At 44.5% G+C, this 21,515-nt stretch overlaps 1 protein-coding gene across 2 annotated transcripts in view; it reads right to left on the minus strand.

Moving 5' to 3' along the window:
* The window catches only part of EVC2 (EvC ciliary complex subunit 2), a 226,967-nt gene that overhangs the window by 7,937 nt on the left and 197,515 nt on the right, over positions 1–21,515 (minus strand). For both annotated transcript variants that reach the window (XM_073574499.1, XM_073574500.1), the window contains 4 exons: positions 20,455–20,645; positions 19,465–19,552; positions 17,041–17,237; positions 2,270–2,371 (listed from right to left, as the gene is read on the minus strand). In XM_073574499.1, the coding sequence (XP_073430600.1) occupies positions 2,270–2,371; positions 17,041–17,237; positions 19,465–19,552; positions 20,455–20,645 (578 nt within the window). The remainder of the gene's footprint in view (positions 1–2,269; positions 2,372–17,040; positions 17,238–19,464; positions 19,553–20,454; positions 20,646–21,515) is intronic.

Consider the following 21,515-nt stretch of genomic DNA (forward strand, 5'->3'; position numbering starts at 1 on the left):
TTATAGCACTGCCACTGCTCATCGCTATGAATCATCGGCATCAGCTGGGCATTGTGGTCTAACAGGCACGTAGGAGTGTCGGGACCAAGAGTTTGGTCCAACATTGGATAACCCAGTGTATGGTCCCAAAAAATTCTCTAAAAATTGGTCCTTCACTTTGGACAATACTATGTTAGAAAGGTCCCATGACAACACGTTGATTGCAAAGTGCTCTACTGCCTGGACCCCTGTGATCAAACGATAAGTGTGCAGATTCCCTACAGCACCTATGCAGGAGAAATTAATCATTACACAGTGTCCATTCAAATGAATGGGCTGCCTGTATAATGTAGGACAGGACAGGTCCTTTAAATAGAGAGACACTTTACCCAAGAAATAAAGATTCTAAACAGAGGAACCTTACTGTTAACTCAGAATTTCTTTAAAGGGGACTATGCAAATGGGTATTTTTTAAAGGGGGATATCCGAGACTTTTATGTTTCGTATGGGTCTAAGTACTTATTGGCAGGTAGTTGCTAGCTTCCTGCCGGAGCTGCCCTGCAATAGGACTGTTCCTAGCGGCGATTCTCACGCTTCCTGTGATGTCAGGACTCCCCTCTGCGTAAAAGTTGAGTCAGCGGTCAATGTACATGACATCAGGCGTGACGCCCTGTTGACAGAGCAGAGAGAAGAGAAGGGACTGCTCTGTCAATGTGATGTTACAGGAAAATTGGTGTCAGGAGCGGTCCGTTACCCCTATGATCTAGGAGACTTCATCACACAGCAGAACAGGTTAGCAACTACCTGCAAATAACTGCTTAGACCCATAAATAAAAAGGCCTGGAGAATCCCTTTAACTCAACATCCCCTTTAACCGGATTCCTATAAAACTGGATTTAGTTGAGAATTATTTTAGAGCACGAGAAAATCAGATCTACACCAGTCTTTGGCTGGCATAAATTTGCTCGATAGGTCGGACCACTTTCTGCCATAAATTATGGTAAATGTTTTAGGCCACATGTGGACCTAATCTCTTCCAATAAGCTCTACTCTCATTTTAGAACAATGCTTTAAGCATTATATATTAGGGCAGTAAATATGGTGTGCACCGTAAGAGCAATCATTTAGTTTTATAGTTGGGAGTTGTGTCTATTTTATTTGCTTTTTTGTTAAATTTAATACTCAATTAAACACTGAAACAAGAAAAATGACCCCCAATATGTCTGTTTAACATTAGGCGAGGGTTGTTAAGTACAGACAACAGTTAAGTACATAGACCTCTTTACAACTGACTCAAGAGCCATTAACTGACTCCTAAAGGGAATGTGTCATCAGAATATTGACTATTGTTTAAATCAGATTTTTGTGTGAAATCTATTTTTTTTAAGCGGCAATGTTTTTATTTTCCATATCGAAATCTGTGTCAAAAATAAAAACTATAAATCTTGCAGTTTTTACAGTGACCACTGGGGCTATTATAGACTCATACTTCCTGCTGTTTTAGGAAATTCACATGTACATTAGCCACAAGGAATGTAATCAGACTCTATTCATTATATTGACGCATATAATGTGCGTGTGCAAAAGGACATTGTGAAGGAAGGGGAAGCAGGGTCACCTATTGTGATTGGAGGATTATATGTTATCCATTGTGTATAAAGGAATTTCCTGTCATTGTAATCGTGCCTCTGATTATAACGAGACTGCTGAAAAATTGCAAGATTACTAATTTTGCTTTTTTTTAAAAAAAAGAGATTGTAATATAAAAAAAACTATTACATTAAAAAATATATATGCTGTATGTAACACAAAAGTCCTGATTTAAACATTAGGTCAATTTCTGAGAACACATTCTTTTTAAGGCCCCTATAGACATTATACTAGTTGGTTGAACCCTCTGATAATGGTGAGAGCAAGTGATACTAAAATGAGTATGGTTCTGACGACTTTTCCCTGACAGACAATGTTAGAGGAGAGAAGGAACCGACTCTCTGAATTTCAGCACTCGTTCCTTTTGTTCTACCTGGAGATAAGCTGCTGCCATAGGAGTCTGGCAGAGGCTCATTCACAGCGACACACAGGTGCAAATACAAATAAATGCCCGGTTATAGGCAGAGCTTTGTCTCACCATGTCCAAGAGGGACTCCAGCATAGTTGCGGTCATTAAGGTGCCCATACATCTCAGAGGAGATGCCGTATGCATTAGATGGTGGCCTTTACTCTATGCATTATTTCTTTAGGAATAATGGATAATTAAGTTATGATTATAGCCCGTTATTTCATTACGCACCTTCGTTTCTTTCTGGCAGATAATGGACTTTTGTCCTCATCAGCAGTCCCCAGACCTTCCCTGATCCGCTTTTCGAGTACCATCCACAGCTCCTGCTGTTTTCTGGAGTAGAAAATAGAAATAAGAATTAATGCTGCTCGTATTCGTCAAGAGAGATCTGTCCTTCAGATAAACACCTAATCCTTCTCTGCTGCACCCTAGATGTATTATTCAGAGGTCCGGAAGATTGATTCACCCCGGCCGTTTACATTTTCAGGATAAATCTTAAAAGATGAGCAGATGAAAGAGCTCTGCGGCTCTCCCGATGTGAGGCATGTGGCTGGCACAATTTACCAATGCAGTGCAAACGATCAACGTTCCATAAATTGCATCAAATGCACAAATCTTCAGCTATTACACGAAACAACTAACAAATAACGCTATAGCATGCAAATTGGAATTGCATTGCTGCTCTAAAAAATAGGAACAAATGAAGATACTTAGTGCATAAATTGGCCAATTCATGTGTGCCCATCAGCCACGACAAGGCTTACATTTATTGGCCAATTCATGCGCTAAGTATCTTCATTTGTTCCTATTTTCTAGAGCAGTAATGCAATTCCAATTCCAATGGCTGGACATTTAAAGGGAATCTGTCACCGGAAGTTGGCGACCTATGTAAATGGCCTGTGTCTGGTCCGATGGGCGGTGTTTCTTCTTTTTTTCTCCACCCCATCCGTGGTACCCTAGGTCCCAGAACACAGCGAAATACTTCTGGGACAAAGTGTACCGGTGCATGCGCAGCAATAATTTTCGGCTTTGCCCGCAGTTGGGCAAAGCATACTGCGCGTGCGCGAAGCAAGATTGCTTTGAGCACGCGCGAACTATGGAGTAGAAGTACTAGAATTCCGGAAAAGATCGCAGACGGGGGCCACAGATGGGGTGGAGAAGAAACACCGCCCATCGGACCGGACACAGGCTATTTATACAGGCCGCCAACTTCCGGTGACAGATTCCCTTTAACTCCCTCCAAGCACACCCTTGAGGTGGAGATATGGTGAATAGGCGTCCCACCCATCTCTTACATCTACTCCCCATGAAACCCAGACCCTGGAAACGACTGCCTTACATTCAGAACATTTCATGTTGGATGGAAACGTAAAGGTTTTACATCACGCAGTATAACAACCTTTGTGACACATATCTCCCCCCACATACGGCACCAGTGACCCTGTGACAGCCTACAAAGAATGGAGAGGTCTGTAATTTTTAAGGTAGGTACACCTCAACTGCGAGAGACAGAATCTAAAAAGAAAACCAAGAAAATCATATTGTATGATTTTTACATAATTAATTTGCATTTTGTTGCATGAAATAAGTATTTGTAACAATAGAAAAACAGAACTTAATATTTGGTACAGAAACCTTTGTTTGCAGTTATAGAGGTCAGATGTTTCCTGTAGTTCTTGACCAACTTTGCACACACTGCAGCAGGGATTTTGGCCCACTCCTCCAAACAGATCTTCTTCAGATCTTTCAGGTTTCTGGCCTGTCGCTGGGCAAAAGTGAGTTGAGTTGATACTCAAAAGTTCTATTTTGGTCTCATCTGACCACATGATCTTCTCCCATGACTCCTCTGAATCATCCAGATGGCCATTGCTGAACTTCAAACTGGGCCTGGACATGTGCCGGTGTGAAGAGGGGGACCTTGCGTGCCCTGCAGGATTTAAATCCATGACGGCGTAGTGTGTTACTAACGGTAATGTTTGAAACTGTGGTACCAGCTGTCTTCAGGTATTTAACCAGGTCCTCCCGTGTAGTTCTGGGCTCATTGCTGACTTTTCTCAGAATAGTACTTACCCCAAGAGGCAAGATCTTACATTGAGCCCCAGACCCGGGAAGATTGACCGTCATCTTGTGTTTCTTCCATTTTATAATAATTGTGCCAACAATTGTCTTTTCACCAGCCGGTTATTTTCCTGTAGCCCATCCCAGCCTTGTGCAGGTTTACAATTTTGTCCCTGGTGTCATTAGACAGCTCTTTGGTCTTGGCCATGGTGGAGAGGTTGGAGTGTGATTGAGTGTGTGGACAGGTGTCTTCTATACAAAGTTCAAACAGGTGCAATTAATAAAGGTAATGAGTGAGTGCAGAGTAGGAGGGCTTCTAAAAGAAAAACTAACAGGTCTTTGAGAGCCAGAATTCTTGCTGCTTGATAGGTGATCAAATACTTATTTCACGCAATAAAATGCTATTTAATTATTTAAATAGCAGCTAATAACAGCTGATCTGTGGTGGTGCCAGATATCGGACCCCCATCAACCTTACTGTGAAAGTAGTGGACAACCGCTTAAAGGGATATTCCACCCAGAAGCAATCACCTAAGCACTGGGAGACTGCTGGAATCTCTGTTGATCACTGGATTACACCTATAAGGACTCATTCACAAGTCCAATTTTCAAATCAGAGTCCTATCCATGTTTTTCACAGATAGCATTTGTACTCGTGATATTTTATAGGGCCATTCACTCGTTCGTGATTATTCACGGACCGAGAGGGTTGGATCAAAACCAACAATGAAAGTCAGTGGCTCAGTGAAATAATAGGATAGCCAAGTGCCAACCAATTTTCACAGACTGTCAGAATGGAGAAACTTTTTTTTTTTTAATTTCTCCATGTACAAAAAAAAATGGATGACAATTAGACCACATTCTGATCAAACTCTGATCAGAATAATTGGTCCATTTTTCTCATACATGAAAAAGTCGGCCGTGTGAATAGGTCCTAAGTAAGAGGAAAATAGACATTTTAATTTTTCAAGTGAGATCTGGTAAAAATAAAATTGATCATTAGGTCAAGAGATGTTCTTCAGATAATAAGGTGCAGCCAGAAACAAGGCAAACTCTGTTTTTCAAATATATGGGCTGTGAGAATCATGTGGGAATAGTGGATGAGGGCAGGTATATCTCGCCCAGATACCTTTCCTATGTGGCCTAGTCTGGTCAGTATCGCACCTGCTTACTAATGGATAATGGGAGGTGGATATATGCCAGGTGGTTGTGTGAGTGTCTCAGCCTGGGAACACAGAGAGCCTGTCTGTGTGAGAGACACACACGTGAGTGGAAGCAGTGCCCACTGCAACTGTGGTTTGGCTGGACGGGAGAAGCCCGCCAGTTGGTAGTTAGGTTGTACTTTGTTTAGTTAGTGCCGGACAGGCAAGGATTTGTTTTACGTTTTATTTCTTTTATGCATTGCTTTCACCATTAATAAACCTGACCCAGAGTCAGTTATACCCGAATCCCAGCTCTGCGCCTGAGTTTTATGCTGAACGCACGTGACCTTTGACCCCAGCAAAGGCGATCCCGGAGTGTTTTATCACATTGTGGTGGAGAATGCGGGCATCACGTTGCAAGCATGAGCATGGAGGACGTGGTGAAAGCGCTGGTACAGTCCACCGCCGCCCAGCAAGAAGCAAATCGGGTGATGATGGCCCAGCTGAAGGAGTTGGTGGACATGACAGCTACCGATCGTTCGCTTCTCCAGCAGGTGGCGCAGCGCTTGGCAAGCTTACCTGAGCTTAACCTGGAAGCCGAGTCGAGAGTTATTCACGTGAGTCGGTACTGGCAGAAAATGACGCCTGATGATGACGTCGAGGCATACCTGACCACGTTTGAACGGACGGCGGTGCGAGAAAAATGGCCGAAGGCACGATGGGCCGGCCTGATTGGCCCGTTTCTTTCCGGTGAGGCCCAAAAGGCGTATTATGACCTGGAACCTGAAGCTGCGCAGGACTTTGACAAATTGAAAGCCGAGATCTTGGCCCGGCTGGGAGTGACGACCGCTGTCCGGGCACAGAGAGTGCATCAATGGACTTATCAGCCGGATAAACCACCGCGGTCCCAGATGTTCGACCTGATCCACGTGACGAAGAAGTGGCTACAACCCGAGGTGTTGACAGCGCCAGAGATAATCCAGAGAGTCGTCCTGGACAAGTACCTGAGAGCTCTACCGCCAGCCCTGAGGAAGTGGGTAAGCCATGGAAATCCTACGACGGCAGATCAACTGGTGGATCTGGTTGAACGTTACTCCGTGGCGGAAGGACTCCGATACGACGCTACCCCACCTCGTTCTTCATCGTCTCCACGTGGAACCGGTAAGACTGTTCCAGGGAGTAGGGGAGATGGAAAAATCCCTAAGACAGTGGGGGAGGAAAACGGGACTGCCCGCACTGCGAGGCCGAGAGTAACGAACTATGGTCTAAGCAAGGGGCCCGTTAGGTGTTTCCGCTGCCAAGAGATGGGACATATTGCTGCGAACTGTCCGGTCACTACTGAACCCATGCAGTGCGACGTCACAGACTCTAAAAACCGCATGTCTATGGTTGCACGGGTAGTGAGTGTGAATGCCGGTCAAAAGGATGTGGAAAAACACTTGTGTGATTTAACTGTTGATGGCAAAAATGTGGTGGCATTGTTAGACTCGGGAAGTGTGGTGACTCTGGTGAAGGCCAGTCTGGTGCCAGCCCCGACTGGGCCATCAGACAAATTCTCTGTAACGTGTGTGCATGGAGACACCTGTTCGTACCTCACCACAGTCATATGCATTACAACTTCCTATGGGTCTGTGCAACATAAAGTGGGACTCGTCCCGGCGTTATTGCATGATGTTATCCTGGGCCGGGATTTTCCCCACTTCTGGCAATTGTGGGAGAATCAGTTGATGCACTCGGGTAATAGTGTACATGATTCTTCTCCCAGGGAGCGTGTGGGTCCCGAACCCCTGGAAGAGGTCTCCCTGGAAGACTCGGGGGAAGAGTCTGCGGGAAATGACCTGCAGTTCCCGTTTTCAGTCATGGCGGGTGATAATGAGGAGACTGGGGAAGAGGAGGAGGCCGACAGCCGTCCACCTCCCCGTTTGCCGGATTTAGAAGTTCAGAAAGATGACTTCCAAAGCGAGCAAATAAAGGATCCTACCCTTTCTCAGGCTAGGACAAATGTGAAAGTGATAAATGGGGTGCCCGTAGAACCTGGCTCTAGGCTGGCATATCCTTACATGGTTCTGGAGAATGAATTACTCTATCAGATAGAGAAAAAGGGGGAAGATACGGTGCAACTATTAGTCATGCCAAAACCCTACCGGCGGCAGGTCCTGGACCTGGCCCACGGACATGTGATGGGAGGTCACCTGGGAGTCCAGAAAACCACCGAAAGGATATTACACTGTTTTGTTTGGCCAGGCATGCATCACGATATTCGTGTATATTGCGAGTCTTGTCCTGACTGCCAAGCCTCTGCACCTAAGCCCCGGTTCTGTAGCCCTTTGGTACCCCTACCTATTATTGAAGTCCCGTTTGAGAGGATTGGGATGGATTTAGTTGGGCCCTTCCACGGTCTGCACGTGGACACCAACATATCCTGGTCATCTTGGATTATGCAACTCGTTACCCGGAGGCCATCCCTTTGCGTAACACGGCCACCAAGACGATTGCCAAGGAGCTGGTGCATGTGTTTAGTCGGGTCGGTATACCAAAACAGATACTCACCGACCAGGGGACGCCCTTTATGTCCAGGATAATGAAGGAGCTCTGCCGATTGTTACAAATCGAACCGTTACGCACATCCGTGTATCACCCTCAAACAGACGGGTTGGTCGAACGGTTCAATAAAACTCTGAAGCAGATGCTGAGAAAGGTGATAGACAAGGATGGGAAGAACTGGGACTATTTACTTCCGTATTTGCTTTTTGCCATCAGGGAAGTACCCCAGTCTTCCACGGGATTCTCGCCTTTCGAGTTATTGTACGCCCGACGTCCTCGCGGACTGTTAGACGTTGCAAAAGAAACCTGGGAGGGTCAGGTCACTCCATTTAAAACAGTGATAGATCACGTCACACAAATGCAGGACCGTATTGCGGCTGTTATGCCTATCGTCAAAGAACACATGACACAGGCTCAAGGAGCCCAAAAAAGAATCTATGATAGGGGCGCCAAGATCCGTACGTTTGCACCCGGAGATAGGGTGTTGATCCTGGTCCCCACGGTGGACAGTAAGTTCCTGGCAAAGTGGCAGGGCCCCTTTGAGATCAAGGAAAGAGTTGGTGAAGTAAACTACAAAGTATACCAGGCAGGTAAACGGAAACCTGAGCAGATTTATCATGTAAATCTGATAAAGCCCTGGAAGGATCGGTCTGCCTTGTCAGCGGAGCTGGCCCGTCCTGTCTGCTCGCATACCGTACCGGAGGTATGGGTTGCAGAGACTCTCTCGGAGCGGCAAAAGACGGAAGTCAGGCAGTTTCTACTTCACAACCAAAAGTTTTTCTCAGAAAAACCCGGGCAGACTATGCTAGTGAAACATGACATCGTAACGGAACCTGGTGTCACAGTTCACGTAAAGCCCTACCGAATCCCGGAAGCGCGCCGTGAAGCCGTTTCCCGAGAAGTGAAGGCAATGTTAGAGTTAGGAGTCATTGAGGAATCGCACAGTGCGTGGTCCAGCCCGATTGTGCTAATTCCTAAACCGGACGGCACCATCCGGTTCTGCAATGACTTCAGGAAACTGAATGCGGTCTCAAAATTTGATGCCTACCCTATGCCCCGGGTCGATGAGCTAATAGATCGGTTAGGAAAAGCCCGGTATATTACGACCCTAGACCTAACAAAGGGGTATTGGCAGATCCCTCTGGCGGAGGCTGCCAGAGAAAAGACGGCATTTGCTACCCCAGAAGGTCTATTTCAGTATGTGTATATGCCATTTGGACTGCACGGAGCACCAGCGACCTTCCAGAGACTGATGGATCGAGTCCTGAGGCCACATAGGCGGTACGCTTCGGCCTATTTGGACGACATTGTCATTTACAGCTTGGACTGGGAGACTCATCTCCAGAAAGTACAAGCTGTGGTTGACGACCTGTGGGAGGCAGGTCTAACCGCGAACCCCAAGAAATGTCACATCGGGCTAGAAGAAGCCCGGTATTTGGGGTATGTAATTGGGAGGGGTGTTGTTAAACCCCAGGTTGATAAGATTCAGGCGGTTCAGGACTGGCCACAACCTGTCAACAAGAAGCAGGTGCAAGCCTTCCTGGGGATCGCCGGTTATTATCGCCGGTTCATACCCAATTTTGCAGCCATCGCTACCCCCCTGACGGATCTTACAAAAGGGAAAGACTCCGTCATGATTAAATGGAGTTTAGCGGCTGAAGAAGCCTTCCATAGCCTAAAACGGGCACTTTGCTCTCAGCCCGTACTGGTGACTCCAGACTTCCGCAGCGAGTTTGTGGTACAAACGGATGCCTCTGATACCGGTATCGGGGCCGTACTCTCACAAGTGAGGGACGGAGTGGAACACCCAGTCCTCTATCTCAGCAGGAAGCTGAATAAACACGAGCAAAGGTATGCAGTCGTGGAAAAAGAGTGCCTAGCCATTAAGTGGGCTCTAGAGGCCCTCAAATATTACCTGGTGGGCCGAAAGTTCAGGCTGATCACTGACCATGCCCCTCTCAAGTGGATGCACTTGAACAAGGAACGGAATAGCCGGGTGACCCGGTGGTTCCTTGCCCTGCAGGCCTACACTTTTACGGTGGAGCACCGCCCAGGGGTACAGATGGGGAATGCAGATGCCCTGTCCCGAGTGCACTGTTTGGCGGGTGTCATTGCTCGACCAGAGTGGTCTGAGCAGAAGGGGGGGATATGTGAGAATCATGTGGGAATAGTGGATGAGGGCAGGTATATCTCGCCCAGATTCCTCTCCTATGTGGCCTAGTCTGGTCAGTATCGCACCTGCTTACTAATGGATAATGGGAGGTGGATATATAAGGATGCCAGGTGGTTGTGTGAGTGTCTCAGCCTGGGAACACGTGTGAGAGACACACACGTGAGTGGAAGCAGTGCCCACTGCAACTGTGGTTTGGCTGGACGGGAGAAGCCCGCCAGTTGGTAGTTAGGTTGTACTTTGTTTAGTTAGTGCCGGACAGGCAAGGATTTGTTTTACGTTTTATTTCTTTTATGCATTGCTTTCACCATTAATAAACCTGACCCAGAGTCAGTTATACCCGAATCCCAGCTCTGCGCCTGAGTTTTATGCTGAACGCACGTGACCTTTGACCCCAGCAAAGGCGATCCCGGAGTGTTTTATCACAGGGCATTATCAGTTTTAATAGCAAAACACAACAACCACTAAAATCAGTGTTCATTGCTGCACCATTTTGGGGTAAAACCGATGTAAATATTTTTATGACTTCGGATAAAAGCCAAACCTGAATCTCAATTTGTAGACAGTGTTTCAGGGTGCTGCCCCTCATCAGTGCAAAGTATGAGATCTGATTTGGCTTGGTGAGAGGCTTAAGACTGGGATCTAAGGGATAACATTTCACCTTGTGAAGAGTGACTAGCCAGGCCTGACATGTCAGAGTGAGGAGACTTATATGCCATGCATGCTCCTTTGATAAATTAAATATGCAAATAGGCTCTCCAAAGAAGAAGGGGACTAGAATTCTAGCGTTAGTGTTATTACTTCTTCTGCCTTCCTAATTATTGTGAACACAGCGTTGAACAGGTAAGTAAAAAGTAAGAGCAATTCCTCCTCTCATCCTATTGATTATGTGATCGCCGGGTCTAAGGGGGAAGTAGGAGATGCGGGGTCTTAGCAGGTACAGGAACAATGTACAGGAACAATTAGCAGCAATAAATATGCATTTAAATTGGACTTAGTATAAATAACCTCTGAAGGTCTTTTATGACTTTAAGTGGAGCGTGGGGCACAATAGGTAAAATAAATATAAAAGGTAAAAAAAAGCACTGCCAGTCTAAATCGCTGTCTCCTAGGGCGCAGCAAGAGGGCCATATAAATCAGATTGGGATCAGAATACAATGCACAGATAGGCCGACAGCTCTACAACCCTGCGCGTAACAGCTTCATATATTTCTATGCAGCTGTCAAGCTCGGTTCAGGAGAGCCGCAACCAATCTGGCCATGGTGGTCCGATCTCGGTCCAATTGCTACTGCCGTCTGACTGAGCCATAATCTTTCCCTATTGAAAAAAATATAGAAATCAAACATATAGAAATAATTGTACACAATTTAAAATGCATTTTAGTGGTCCTTTGTGGTCATAAAAAGGTGCAAAACAGACACATATTTCTATTTTTCTCAGATACTTGTAAAAAATAAAAAAAAGAAACGAATGTAAAAATCAAATAACAATTAGATCACATGGATCACAAAAAAGGGAAATGTTACTTTAATAAAGGAGCAAAAAAAAAAAGTTAGAGGTCTTAAAACCACGTGTACAAAAAAAAAAACATGCCTGGTAGGACCAGTCTTGAACTGGTTAGATTTCTATTGTGAATCTTTCTATTTAAAGGGAACCTGTCACCTGTTTTGGCCGCTAAAAGATGCAGCCACATTCTATAATGCTGTAGATATGCCCCCGGTCCAACCTGCAAGATAAGAAAAATAAGTTTTATTATACTCACCCAGGGGGGCGGTCCGGTCCGATGGGTGTCGCAGGTCCGGGTCCAGTGCATCTCATCTTCTTGCGATGCTGCCCTCCTGCATGCTTCCTCGCTCCTGGCATCGCAATTCTGAGCAGGCGTACTTCTCTGCCCTGTTGAGGGCAGACCAAAGTACTGCAGTGCACAGGGCTGGGCTTCTCTGACCTTTCCAGGCGCCTGGAGGACGGTGTCACAAGAAGATGAGAGGCGCCGGACCCGGACCTGTGACACCCATCGGCCTGGACCATATCGGATCCCCCCCGGGAGAGTATAATAAAACCTATTTTTCTTATCTTGTAGGTCAGACCGGGGGCTTATCTACAGCATTATAGAATGCTGTAGATAATTGCTGAAAGGCAGTGGCCACATCTTATAGCGGCCTAAACAGGGGACAGGTGCACTTTAAGGTCACCGTTTACATGAGGGGCAGATCACCGACCTTCAACCATTACATACTGCTCTATAAAATTACATGTCATCATCATTAATAAAGCCACTGGTCGTCTGAACGTCAGCCATTGTACATCTGCTCAGGACATATGCAGCAGGATGGGAATCATTCATTATTACCACTGACACAAGCTGAAAAATAGACAGAAGGAAAATGGTGAACGGGAGACCACAGACCACTATCACTTCACCATTCTCACTCATTCATCAGACCACTCATTCCTCAGTGGTTCTCAGCCTGGACGGTTGCATCTTGGCACCATCCAGGTTGAAAACTGTTTATCCCCCAGACATGGATTACGGCATGGGACACAACAACAGACAGGTGAGGGATATGGTTGCTTTTCATTTTTTTTATTACAGGAGACGAGGGCTTCAATGTAAAGGGCGTTAGGTGAGTGTAACTGTGTTTGTTGTTTCTAAATAAAAAAAATGAAAAGTGTGTTTTGTTTTATTTCTAATAAAAGACTTTATTCTGGCTGGGTAATTATTTACCATATAACCATAGGATTAGTAATGAATAGGTGTCTTATAGATGCCTCTCCATTACTAAGCTGTGGGCTTGATGTCACCGAATAACACGAAAGTGACATCAACTTCACAAATATGAACCCCATTTGCCACTAATAGATGCACCTTTTCTGGGCATCTGTGGGCTGCTGCTGCTATTTTTAGGCTGGGGGGGCATTATCCACGGCCCCTTACCAGCCTGAGAATAACAGCCCCAAGTTGTGAGCTTTAGCAAGGCTGGTTGTCACAAATGTGGGGACCTCACGCCTTTTTTTTAATTATTTTTTTAAACAATTAAAAAAATCATATGGGGACCACTATATTCTTGATAACCAGCCTTGCTGAAGCTGACAGCTGAAGGTTGCAGCCCGCAGCTGTTGGGTTTGCCTGACTGGTTATCAAAAATACAGGGGAACCAACGCCTTGTTTCGCTGCTATCAGCTGACTACAACTCTCAACATTGTCCCCTGCTAGCAATGATTGCAGCACGAGCAGGTGAGAATGATGAGAGCTGTCTTTAGCACCCGGCGCTGGGGAACAGCGAAAAATGTACTGCTGCTTCCGAGGTGCTGGTAGGTGTGGTACTGATGCGGCACACGGTTGTCACAAGTATTACACACACATACACTGATATAATTTTCCAGTACCGGAATTATCAGGATGTGTGAAAGAGCCCTTCCTTATTGGTGAAAAAAAACTAAAAAATTTGTAAAAAAAAATGTACACACCCATCAGTAACTTTTTTTATCTTTCCATGAATGGAGCTTTGTGAAGGTAGGTTTTCTTTTGCGTACATGGTTTGAGAAGAAGAGTGGTGACCAACTGTTTTCTTTAAGTTGGTTATCATAGTTGTTAAATAATTTTCTGTTTGATCGATCAGCCTATTATAGCTCAATGTATATTGTTGTATTAAGTATGTTTTTCGCTGAAAAGAAGGGTGATCTTAATTTTCCTGTTTTTTTTTATTCTTTTTTTAACTTTTTTTTCCATCTTCTTGCAGTTGTCTGGTGGGTTTGTACATTTTTCATTTTATTTTTTTTGACAAATTTTTGAGCTTTTGCAGTTGTTTGATTGGTATATAGCAAAATTCAAGGCCTAGGGACTGGGCTTCACAGGAGTTCTAACATGGCAGCAATTGGGCTATAAGCAAGCCTCCATGGAAAACAATTGATGTGCGAAGGCGTGTCGGCGGGAGATTGCAAGGGAGTAAAATGAAAAAAACTATGGCATTTAAATTTGGTATTATTACAGACAATAAGACAAAGACAGAAGTTCATTTTCACATCAAAGCCAAGAATTTGTGCATACACACTGCTCAAAAAACAAAGGAAACACAACAGAATATAACTCCAAGTAAATCAAACTTCTGTGAAATCAAACTGTCCACTTAGGAAGCAACACTGATTGACAATCAATTTCACATACTGTTGTGCAAATGGAATAGACAACAGATGGAAATTGTTGGCAATTATCAAGACACCCTCAATAAAGGAGTGGTTCTGCAGGTGGGGACCACAGACCACATCTCAGTACCAATGCTTTCTGGCTGATGTTTTGGTCACTTTTGAATGTTGGTTGTGCTTTCACACTCGTGGTAGCATGAGACGGACTCTACAACCCACACAAGTGGCTCAGGTAGTGCAGCTCATCCAGGATGGCACATCAATGCGAGCTGTGGCAAGAAGGTTTGCTGTGCCTGTCATCGTAGTGTCCAACGGCTGGAGGCGCTACCAGGAGACAGGCCAGTACACTAGGAGACGTGGAGTGGGCCGTAGGAGGGCAACAAAACAGTAGCAGAATCGCTACCTCTGCCTTTGTGCAAGGAGGAACAGGAGGAGCACTGCCAGAGCCCTGCAAAATGAACCCAGCAGGCCACAAATGTGCATGTGTCTGCACAAACAGATAGAAACCGACTCCATGAGGGTGGTCTGAGTGCCCGACGTCCACAGATGGGGGTTGTGCTCACAGCCCAACACCGTGCAGGACGCTTGGCATTTGGCACAGAACACGAGGATTGGCAAATTCGCCACTGGTGCCCTGTGCACTTCACAGATGAAAGCAGGTTCACACTGAGCACATGTGACAGACGTGACAGAGTCTGGAGACACCGTGGAGAGCGATCCGCTGCCTGCAACATCCTTCAGCATGATCGGTTTGGCAGTGGGTCAGTAATGGTGTGGGGTGGCATTTCTTTAGAGGGCAGCACAGCCCTCCATGTGCTCGCCAGACGTAGCCTGCCTGCCATTAGGTACCAAGATGAGATCCTCAGACCCCTTGTGAGACCATATGCTGGTGGTGTTGGCCCTGGGTTACTCCTAATGCAAGACAATGCCAGACCTCATGTGGCTGGAGTGTGTCAGCAGTTCCTGCAAGATGAAGGCATTGAAACTATGGACTGGCCCGCCCGTTCTCCAGACCTAAATCCGATTGAGCACATCTGGGACATCATGTCTCGCTCCATCCACCAATGTCACGTTGCACCACAGACTATCCAGGAGTTGGCGGATGCTTTAGTCCAGGTCTGGGAGGAGATCCCTCAGGAGACCATCCGCCATCCTCATCAGGAGCATGCCCAGGCTTTGTAGGGCGGTCATACAGGCACGTGGAGGCCACACACACTACTGAGAATCATTTCCTTGTCTTGAGGCATTTCCACTGAAGTTGGATTTGGATCAGCCTATAATATGACTTTCCACTTAGATTTTGAGTATCATTCCAAATCCAGACCTCCATGGGATATTCATTTTGATTTACATTGATAATTGTTATGTTTTATTGTTCTTAACACATTTCACTTTGCAATTAATAAAAATTTGCAACTGGAATATTTCATTCAGAGATATCTAGGATGTGGTATTTTAGTGTTCCCTTTAGCAGTGTATATAAGTATGGTATGTGCACATGTTCAGAATTTGCAGCAGACAGCGACGGCGGGCGATGTGCACCAAATTCGGACAGGATTTTACACAGATTGATAGCATCATTTAAGGGATTAAACAGCTGACCACTGCTGTATGGCACAGCTGGCATCTACCAGGTATGCTGCTGGCCCAGCTCCTGAGCCTGCTCCATACACCCCAAATCTGATGTAGCATGTACTATTACGTCTCACGTTGGATAAGTGTTAAAGAAAAAAGTGCCAGAAACATTGTTTTCTGCCACTGTGGCTCTATCAAACAAAAGGGAAAAGCCATTAAAAAGGTAAATATTCTGAACTACTGGAAAATAAAGTTATGGTTCTCAGAATACAAAAACACAAGTAAATTTTTCTTTGTTTTCATATTTTTTTTTAAAAGAGTAATAATAAAATACATATACTGTAGATATAAAAAAAACTCGATATAAATTAGGTATTACTATAGTCATACAGACATTAGACCAAATGGATCAGTTCATATTTACAGTAAAGCCAACAATGTATGAAAAAAAAAACAATAGGGGAATTACTAGGGTTTTATTTTTCAATTCCACCCTACAAGGAATGTTTTCCCATTTTCCAACCGATTAGGGAAAATTCTGCTGCAAATTTTGATGTGCTAGGATTAAATTCGCTGCATAAAATATGCAAGTTTTTGTAATTTTTTTTTAACATGCATTTTTGTTGTGGAAATTTCCGCACTAATTAGTAAGGATGAAATCTGCCTCAAAAACACTGTAAGAATTGCTGCAGATTTAAATCAGTTGCAAATCTACCAGGAAAAAAATAAGCAATGTGTGCACGAGACTTAAGAAATACCATTCATTCACTTTGGTGGCACTAGGAAATCGTTAAGTTTTTGTGTCAAAACTGCGCTGATAAAATGCGACAAATGCGCATCGTGTGCACAGGCCCTTAGGATACCTTCCCGCCATGAGCTTTGGATGTTGCAGATTTTCTGCACCCGTTAAGTAAAATAGGCTATTTGCATTTTTTTTTAGAAAAAAAAAGCAGCGTAAAGAAAAACTAATCAAAAGCTCATAGAACTTAGCCTTATAAATAAAATTAAATTATAAAATTATTAAAGTAAATTATTAAAGTAAATTAAAAATACACCCTGCAAAAAACAAACCCTACAAATGAGCAAAATGGGAAAGAATATGTTGTTTCAGCCCAATACAAGTTGCAGAAAGCCGCAGATTGATGCGCTTTAATAACACAGGGACGTCCCATGCGGACCCCGATCAGTAAAAGGGTGATTCAAAGTTAATGTCCAGAGGAAAGAACAAACGCACCATAATCAGTGAGGACTCGGAAGGACGGGAGGAGCGCTGACGCCATTATCAGCCCATGGATTGATTTTTTTTTTTTTGCCTTTTACACAATATAATGCAATTGGATTTTGCTAGCAGGAGACGCCGTGCGCTTACCTCTTCCTCCAGCTGTCAGCTCCGTCCTCATTGTTGTCAGTCTCAGTAACACTGTCTGAATATTTATGACCCGCCGAATATAGAAGAGAAGCGATTTCACTCTCGGGGCTGGAGGGAAGCAATAGACTGAGGACTCGCGGCAGCATCCCCTCCGGTATCATGGATCGCTTAGTCAGATACGCTGCCAGTTGGATGTCCTGGGGACGAATTAATGGCACGGTGTCAAGCCGCTGATGTCAAACAGAATTAAGCCTTGTTTCTTTGTCGGGGAGACGGCGCCAAACAACACGGACAATAAATATCCGGATAAATGTTCATGTTCGGTGCCGTAGGATACGTGGGACGCAATGTCATTTAGGAAGTAAAATATTAATCTGACAAGGTAATATTGTGTTGTTTCAGAAAGAAAAACGTGAGAATCTCAGTAGAAGACCTTAATCCAACTGCATCACAAACAAAGAATATGAGGAATGTTAAAGGGAATCTGTCACCCCATTTTCGACCTATAAGCTGCAGCCACCGCCATCAGGGGTTTATCTACAGCATTCTGTAATGCTGTAGATAAGCCCCCGATGAAACCTGAAAGATAAGAAAAACACGTTAGATTATACTCACCGGGGGGGCGGTGGGTGTCGCGGTCCAGTTCGGCGCCTTCCATCTTCATACGATGATGTCTTCCTCCTTGCTTCTCCCTCAGCTCCTGCGCAGGCGCACTTTATCTGCCCTGTTGATGGCAGAGTAAAGTACTGCAATGCGCAGGCGCCGGGAAAGGTCAGAGAGGTCCGGCGCCTGCGCACTGCAGTACTCTGCTCTGCCATCAACAGGGCAGATAAAGTACGCCTGCGCAGGAGCTGAGGGAGAAGCAAGGAGGAGGACATCATCGTATGAAGATGGGAGGCGCCGGACCGGACGGCGACACCCATCGGACCGGACCAAACGTCGGGGTGAGTATAATCTAACTCTTTTTTCTTATCTTTCAGGTTACATAGGGGGCTTATCTACAGCATTACAGAATGCTGTAGATAAGCCCCTGATGGCGGTACCGGCAGCTGATAGGGCTAAAATGGGGTGACAGACTCCCTTTAAATAAGCCTCCTTAAAGGGGGACCATCCCTATAGAAAAGAAGTACAATCTATGAGCTGCATGTCATAGAGCAAGAGGAGCTGGGAAAAGACTTGTTATATCATGTATTTTATTCACTGGAATCCCTTCTTCCTCTGGGCTCAGGAGTCCAGGTCACTGTTAGTACCGCCCACTGGACTCCTAAACCCAAAATGAGCAGACATTTTTGTGAATAAAATACTCATTATACTGAATCTTTCCCCAGAAACCTATATATCAATCTGCTCAGTTTCTCTAGTTCCATTACATGGCAAGCTACAGATTTCATGAGACAGGTTCCCTTCTAAATAATTCTACTGTTTTATGTATACAACAAACAAAGTGTTATCCAGTAATGTTTTGTTAAAGGGAATCTATCAGCAGGTGTTTGCTATATAATCTGAGGAAAGCTTGAGGTAGGGGTTAAAACACAGATTTCGATGATGTGTCACATGCCATGCTGTGTGAGGTTGTTTACTTAGAATGAAGGTTTTATTACCTGTTGATTGCCGTAACTTGCTGGCACGTGGGCACTCGTCTGACTCCGCCCCCCTCCTGTGATAAGCAGCTCACTGTCTATAGACAACGTACTTAGAGAGCCTGGTTTTTTATGTTTTATCTGTTTGTTTTTTCATTTTAAATGTATTATGTTTTTTATGATGTCTTAAATACGCCTGTTATTTACGGTATTTTATTTTATATTATTACCGGCTTTTTTTTTTTTTATAAAAACCACACCTTACTCATACCCAGGTGCGCATTTCTTTTTATACTTATGCCCATATAATGTATTTAAACCCCCTCTTGTATTTATTTTCATACGCATTTCAGTTTTGGGAAAGGGTTCGTATGAACCTGAAATGCGTTACTAAAAGCTACCCACGTGGAGCTACTCCTTTTTCACAGCAGCGTGGTCTACCAGAGCATCTATCTTCTACTTCTCCTCAATCTACATGCAGAAGAAGGTCCTCTTTTATGTGAGAATGTGACTGTAGCTAAATAATCTAAGGGAATTTATTGGAGCTGTGACACACAACCTAATAAGGTGAGCAACTCCCAATATCCCTTTTAAAATACATTACCCTATGTGCTTGTCTCCCTTTTTCTTATCTGTGGAAGATGAAAGATGGCACCCTATTATAGATGATGACATATGGCACCCCGGCTCCTCATAGGCCCTTTCTTGCTGATCCCTATTGCATCCTAATATCAAAGGAGAAGCTAATATATGCCATAATAGATCCCCTCTCTATAAGGGGTAATATTAGTGTGGCACCCTTCAAATAGAACATATAATTTGCATAATGTGAATATACAAGTACCTGATTATGTAGCCTCAGCATCGAGTCCATTTGAGCCTTTTCCTCTTGGTGTTCCCCTTGTGCATACTCCATTTCTTCCCTATGCAGTCTAAAAAAAAAAATATCAGTTCAAGAAGTTCGCAAATTTTCCAGTGATTAATACATATCACAATGTTAGCATCCTCAAAGCTTAAAGGAAATATATCATCACAATCTGTATTAAAAAAAAATGACATATTGCACTTTTCACACTGGCCACTGCTGCTATCTTAAACACATTCTTCCTGTTCTTTAAAGATGACTTTTCCGAACTCTCATTATCATCAGAGGCAGGATTACAATGACTGTTAACACCTCTATACAGACAATGTCACAGCTCCCCTCCCTTCACATTGTGTTGTGCACATGCTCATTAGGTGCAGAGTCTGACTATTGCTGCTAATGTACATGTATAACTTTAGAATATTGCCAGTGATCGGTGTGACAATTGAAAGATTTCATTTTTATTTTAATAAAGGCATCTGGAAAAAAAAAAATTATTGTCATAAAGTTAGAAAAAATTAATTTAACACAAAATCCAGATGTAAACAAGTAGTCTTTTTCCCCCGAACACACAATTTACCCATTGATTAGAAGCAGTTAGAATTGGCTGCAATCAGTTGTAATATGCAGCAAGTGTCTTCGGCGTGCTCAAAAAATATGTTTGAGTCCCCGCGGCTGCATGTCTCGCACCTGTTTGTTAGGCAATCCCTGCATGTGTTACAGCTGTCGAACAGCCGTGAGACATGCAGCCGCGGGCACTCAAACATATTTTTCGAGCACACCGAAGACACTCGATTAGCACACGAGCATGCTCGGATAACACCTTATCTGAGCACATTGATCATCACTAATTAATGTCTTTTTTTATAAACCGGGACATGTAGATTTAGCAACCCTTTAAATGTAAAAAAAATACAGGATATTTTATAAAGCTTGCCAACATTACCATAACCTGGTGATGTGGCTTACCTGTCTCTACAAAGATTTATTAAGTACTTCCTCCTGTTTAAGGCTTTGCGAAGAGTCGCTGACACAGGCAAGTCCTCGCCTTCACCGGTAATATGAACAGTAACACGTGGTGGACCTTCCTCCAGAATTCTGCTGACTGATGGCTCATTTCTGCTCCATGTTTCCATGTTCTTGTCCAATTCTCTTATCTCCTGTTATAGATGATTAAAATAAAATCATTTGTTCACACGTATGGGGAGAAAACCACCGTCACAGAAATAATCTGAAATACGGTCAGTGGTGAAATAACCTGGGAGCTCGGATAGAACAGTTGAGCCCCGTAACATTTAAACATGGAGCCCAGCCGTCCAGGGCCTATAGGCTGACGGTCACACGGTAGTGGAGGAATACAGGGCAGCATCGACATGGTAGCAGCTAACTTCGTGGGAACAACCCTAAGCGTCCGAGGCGAAACGGATAAGACACTCCTGAAGAGGGTTAGTCTGGCCAGTCAGAAAGCTGTGGTACCGAAGGAGACGGTACGACCCTGCGATATTCCTGGAGAAGTCAGGGACAGCACAGGGAAAGGAATGGCTATACTCTGTGAAGAACCTCATGCTGTGTCTGTGACTAAACTGGACGGGCTGAGAAAAGAACTGAGTAAAGTTGCTTTATTAAAAATGGATTCGGACTCTGCCTGTCATTGTGTGCTGATAAAAGGGAAGAAGCCCTGGCAGACCAGAGAGGACCCTGACGGACAGGTGAGTGGACTAAAAGGTATGCTACAACAGGGACAATGTGTTTATGTCGCGGGAGGCCAGGGTGCGACAAAGTAGCCACCGTTAGCCACGACTACAGCCAACGTAGACAAGACATGATGTCCCAGATGTGCTTGATTGGATTCAGGTCTGGGGAACAGACAGGCCAGTCCATAGCATCAATGCCTTCATCATGCAGGGACTGCTGACACTCTTCAGCCACATGAGACCTAGCATTGTCATACATCAGAAGGAACCCAGGGCCCAGAGCACCTTCATATGGTCTCACAATGGGTCAGAGGATCTCATCCCAGTACCTAACGG

The sequence above is a fragment of the Dendrobates tinctorius genome, unplaced genomic scaffold (genome assembly GCF_039654945.1).
Source record: "Dendrobates tinctorius isolate UK_male_01 unplaced genomic scaffold, ASM3965494v1 ptg000039l, whole genome shotgun sequence".
NCBI classification, from domain to species: Eukaryota; Metazoa; Chordata; class Amphibia; order Anura; family Dendrobatidae; genus Dendrobates; species Dendrobates tinctorius.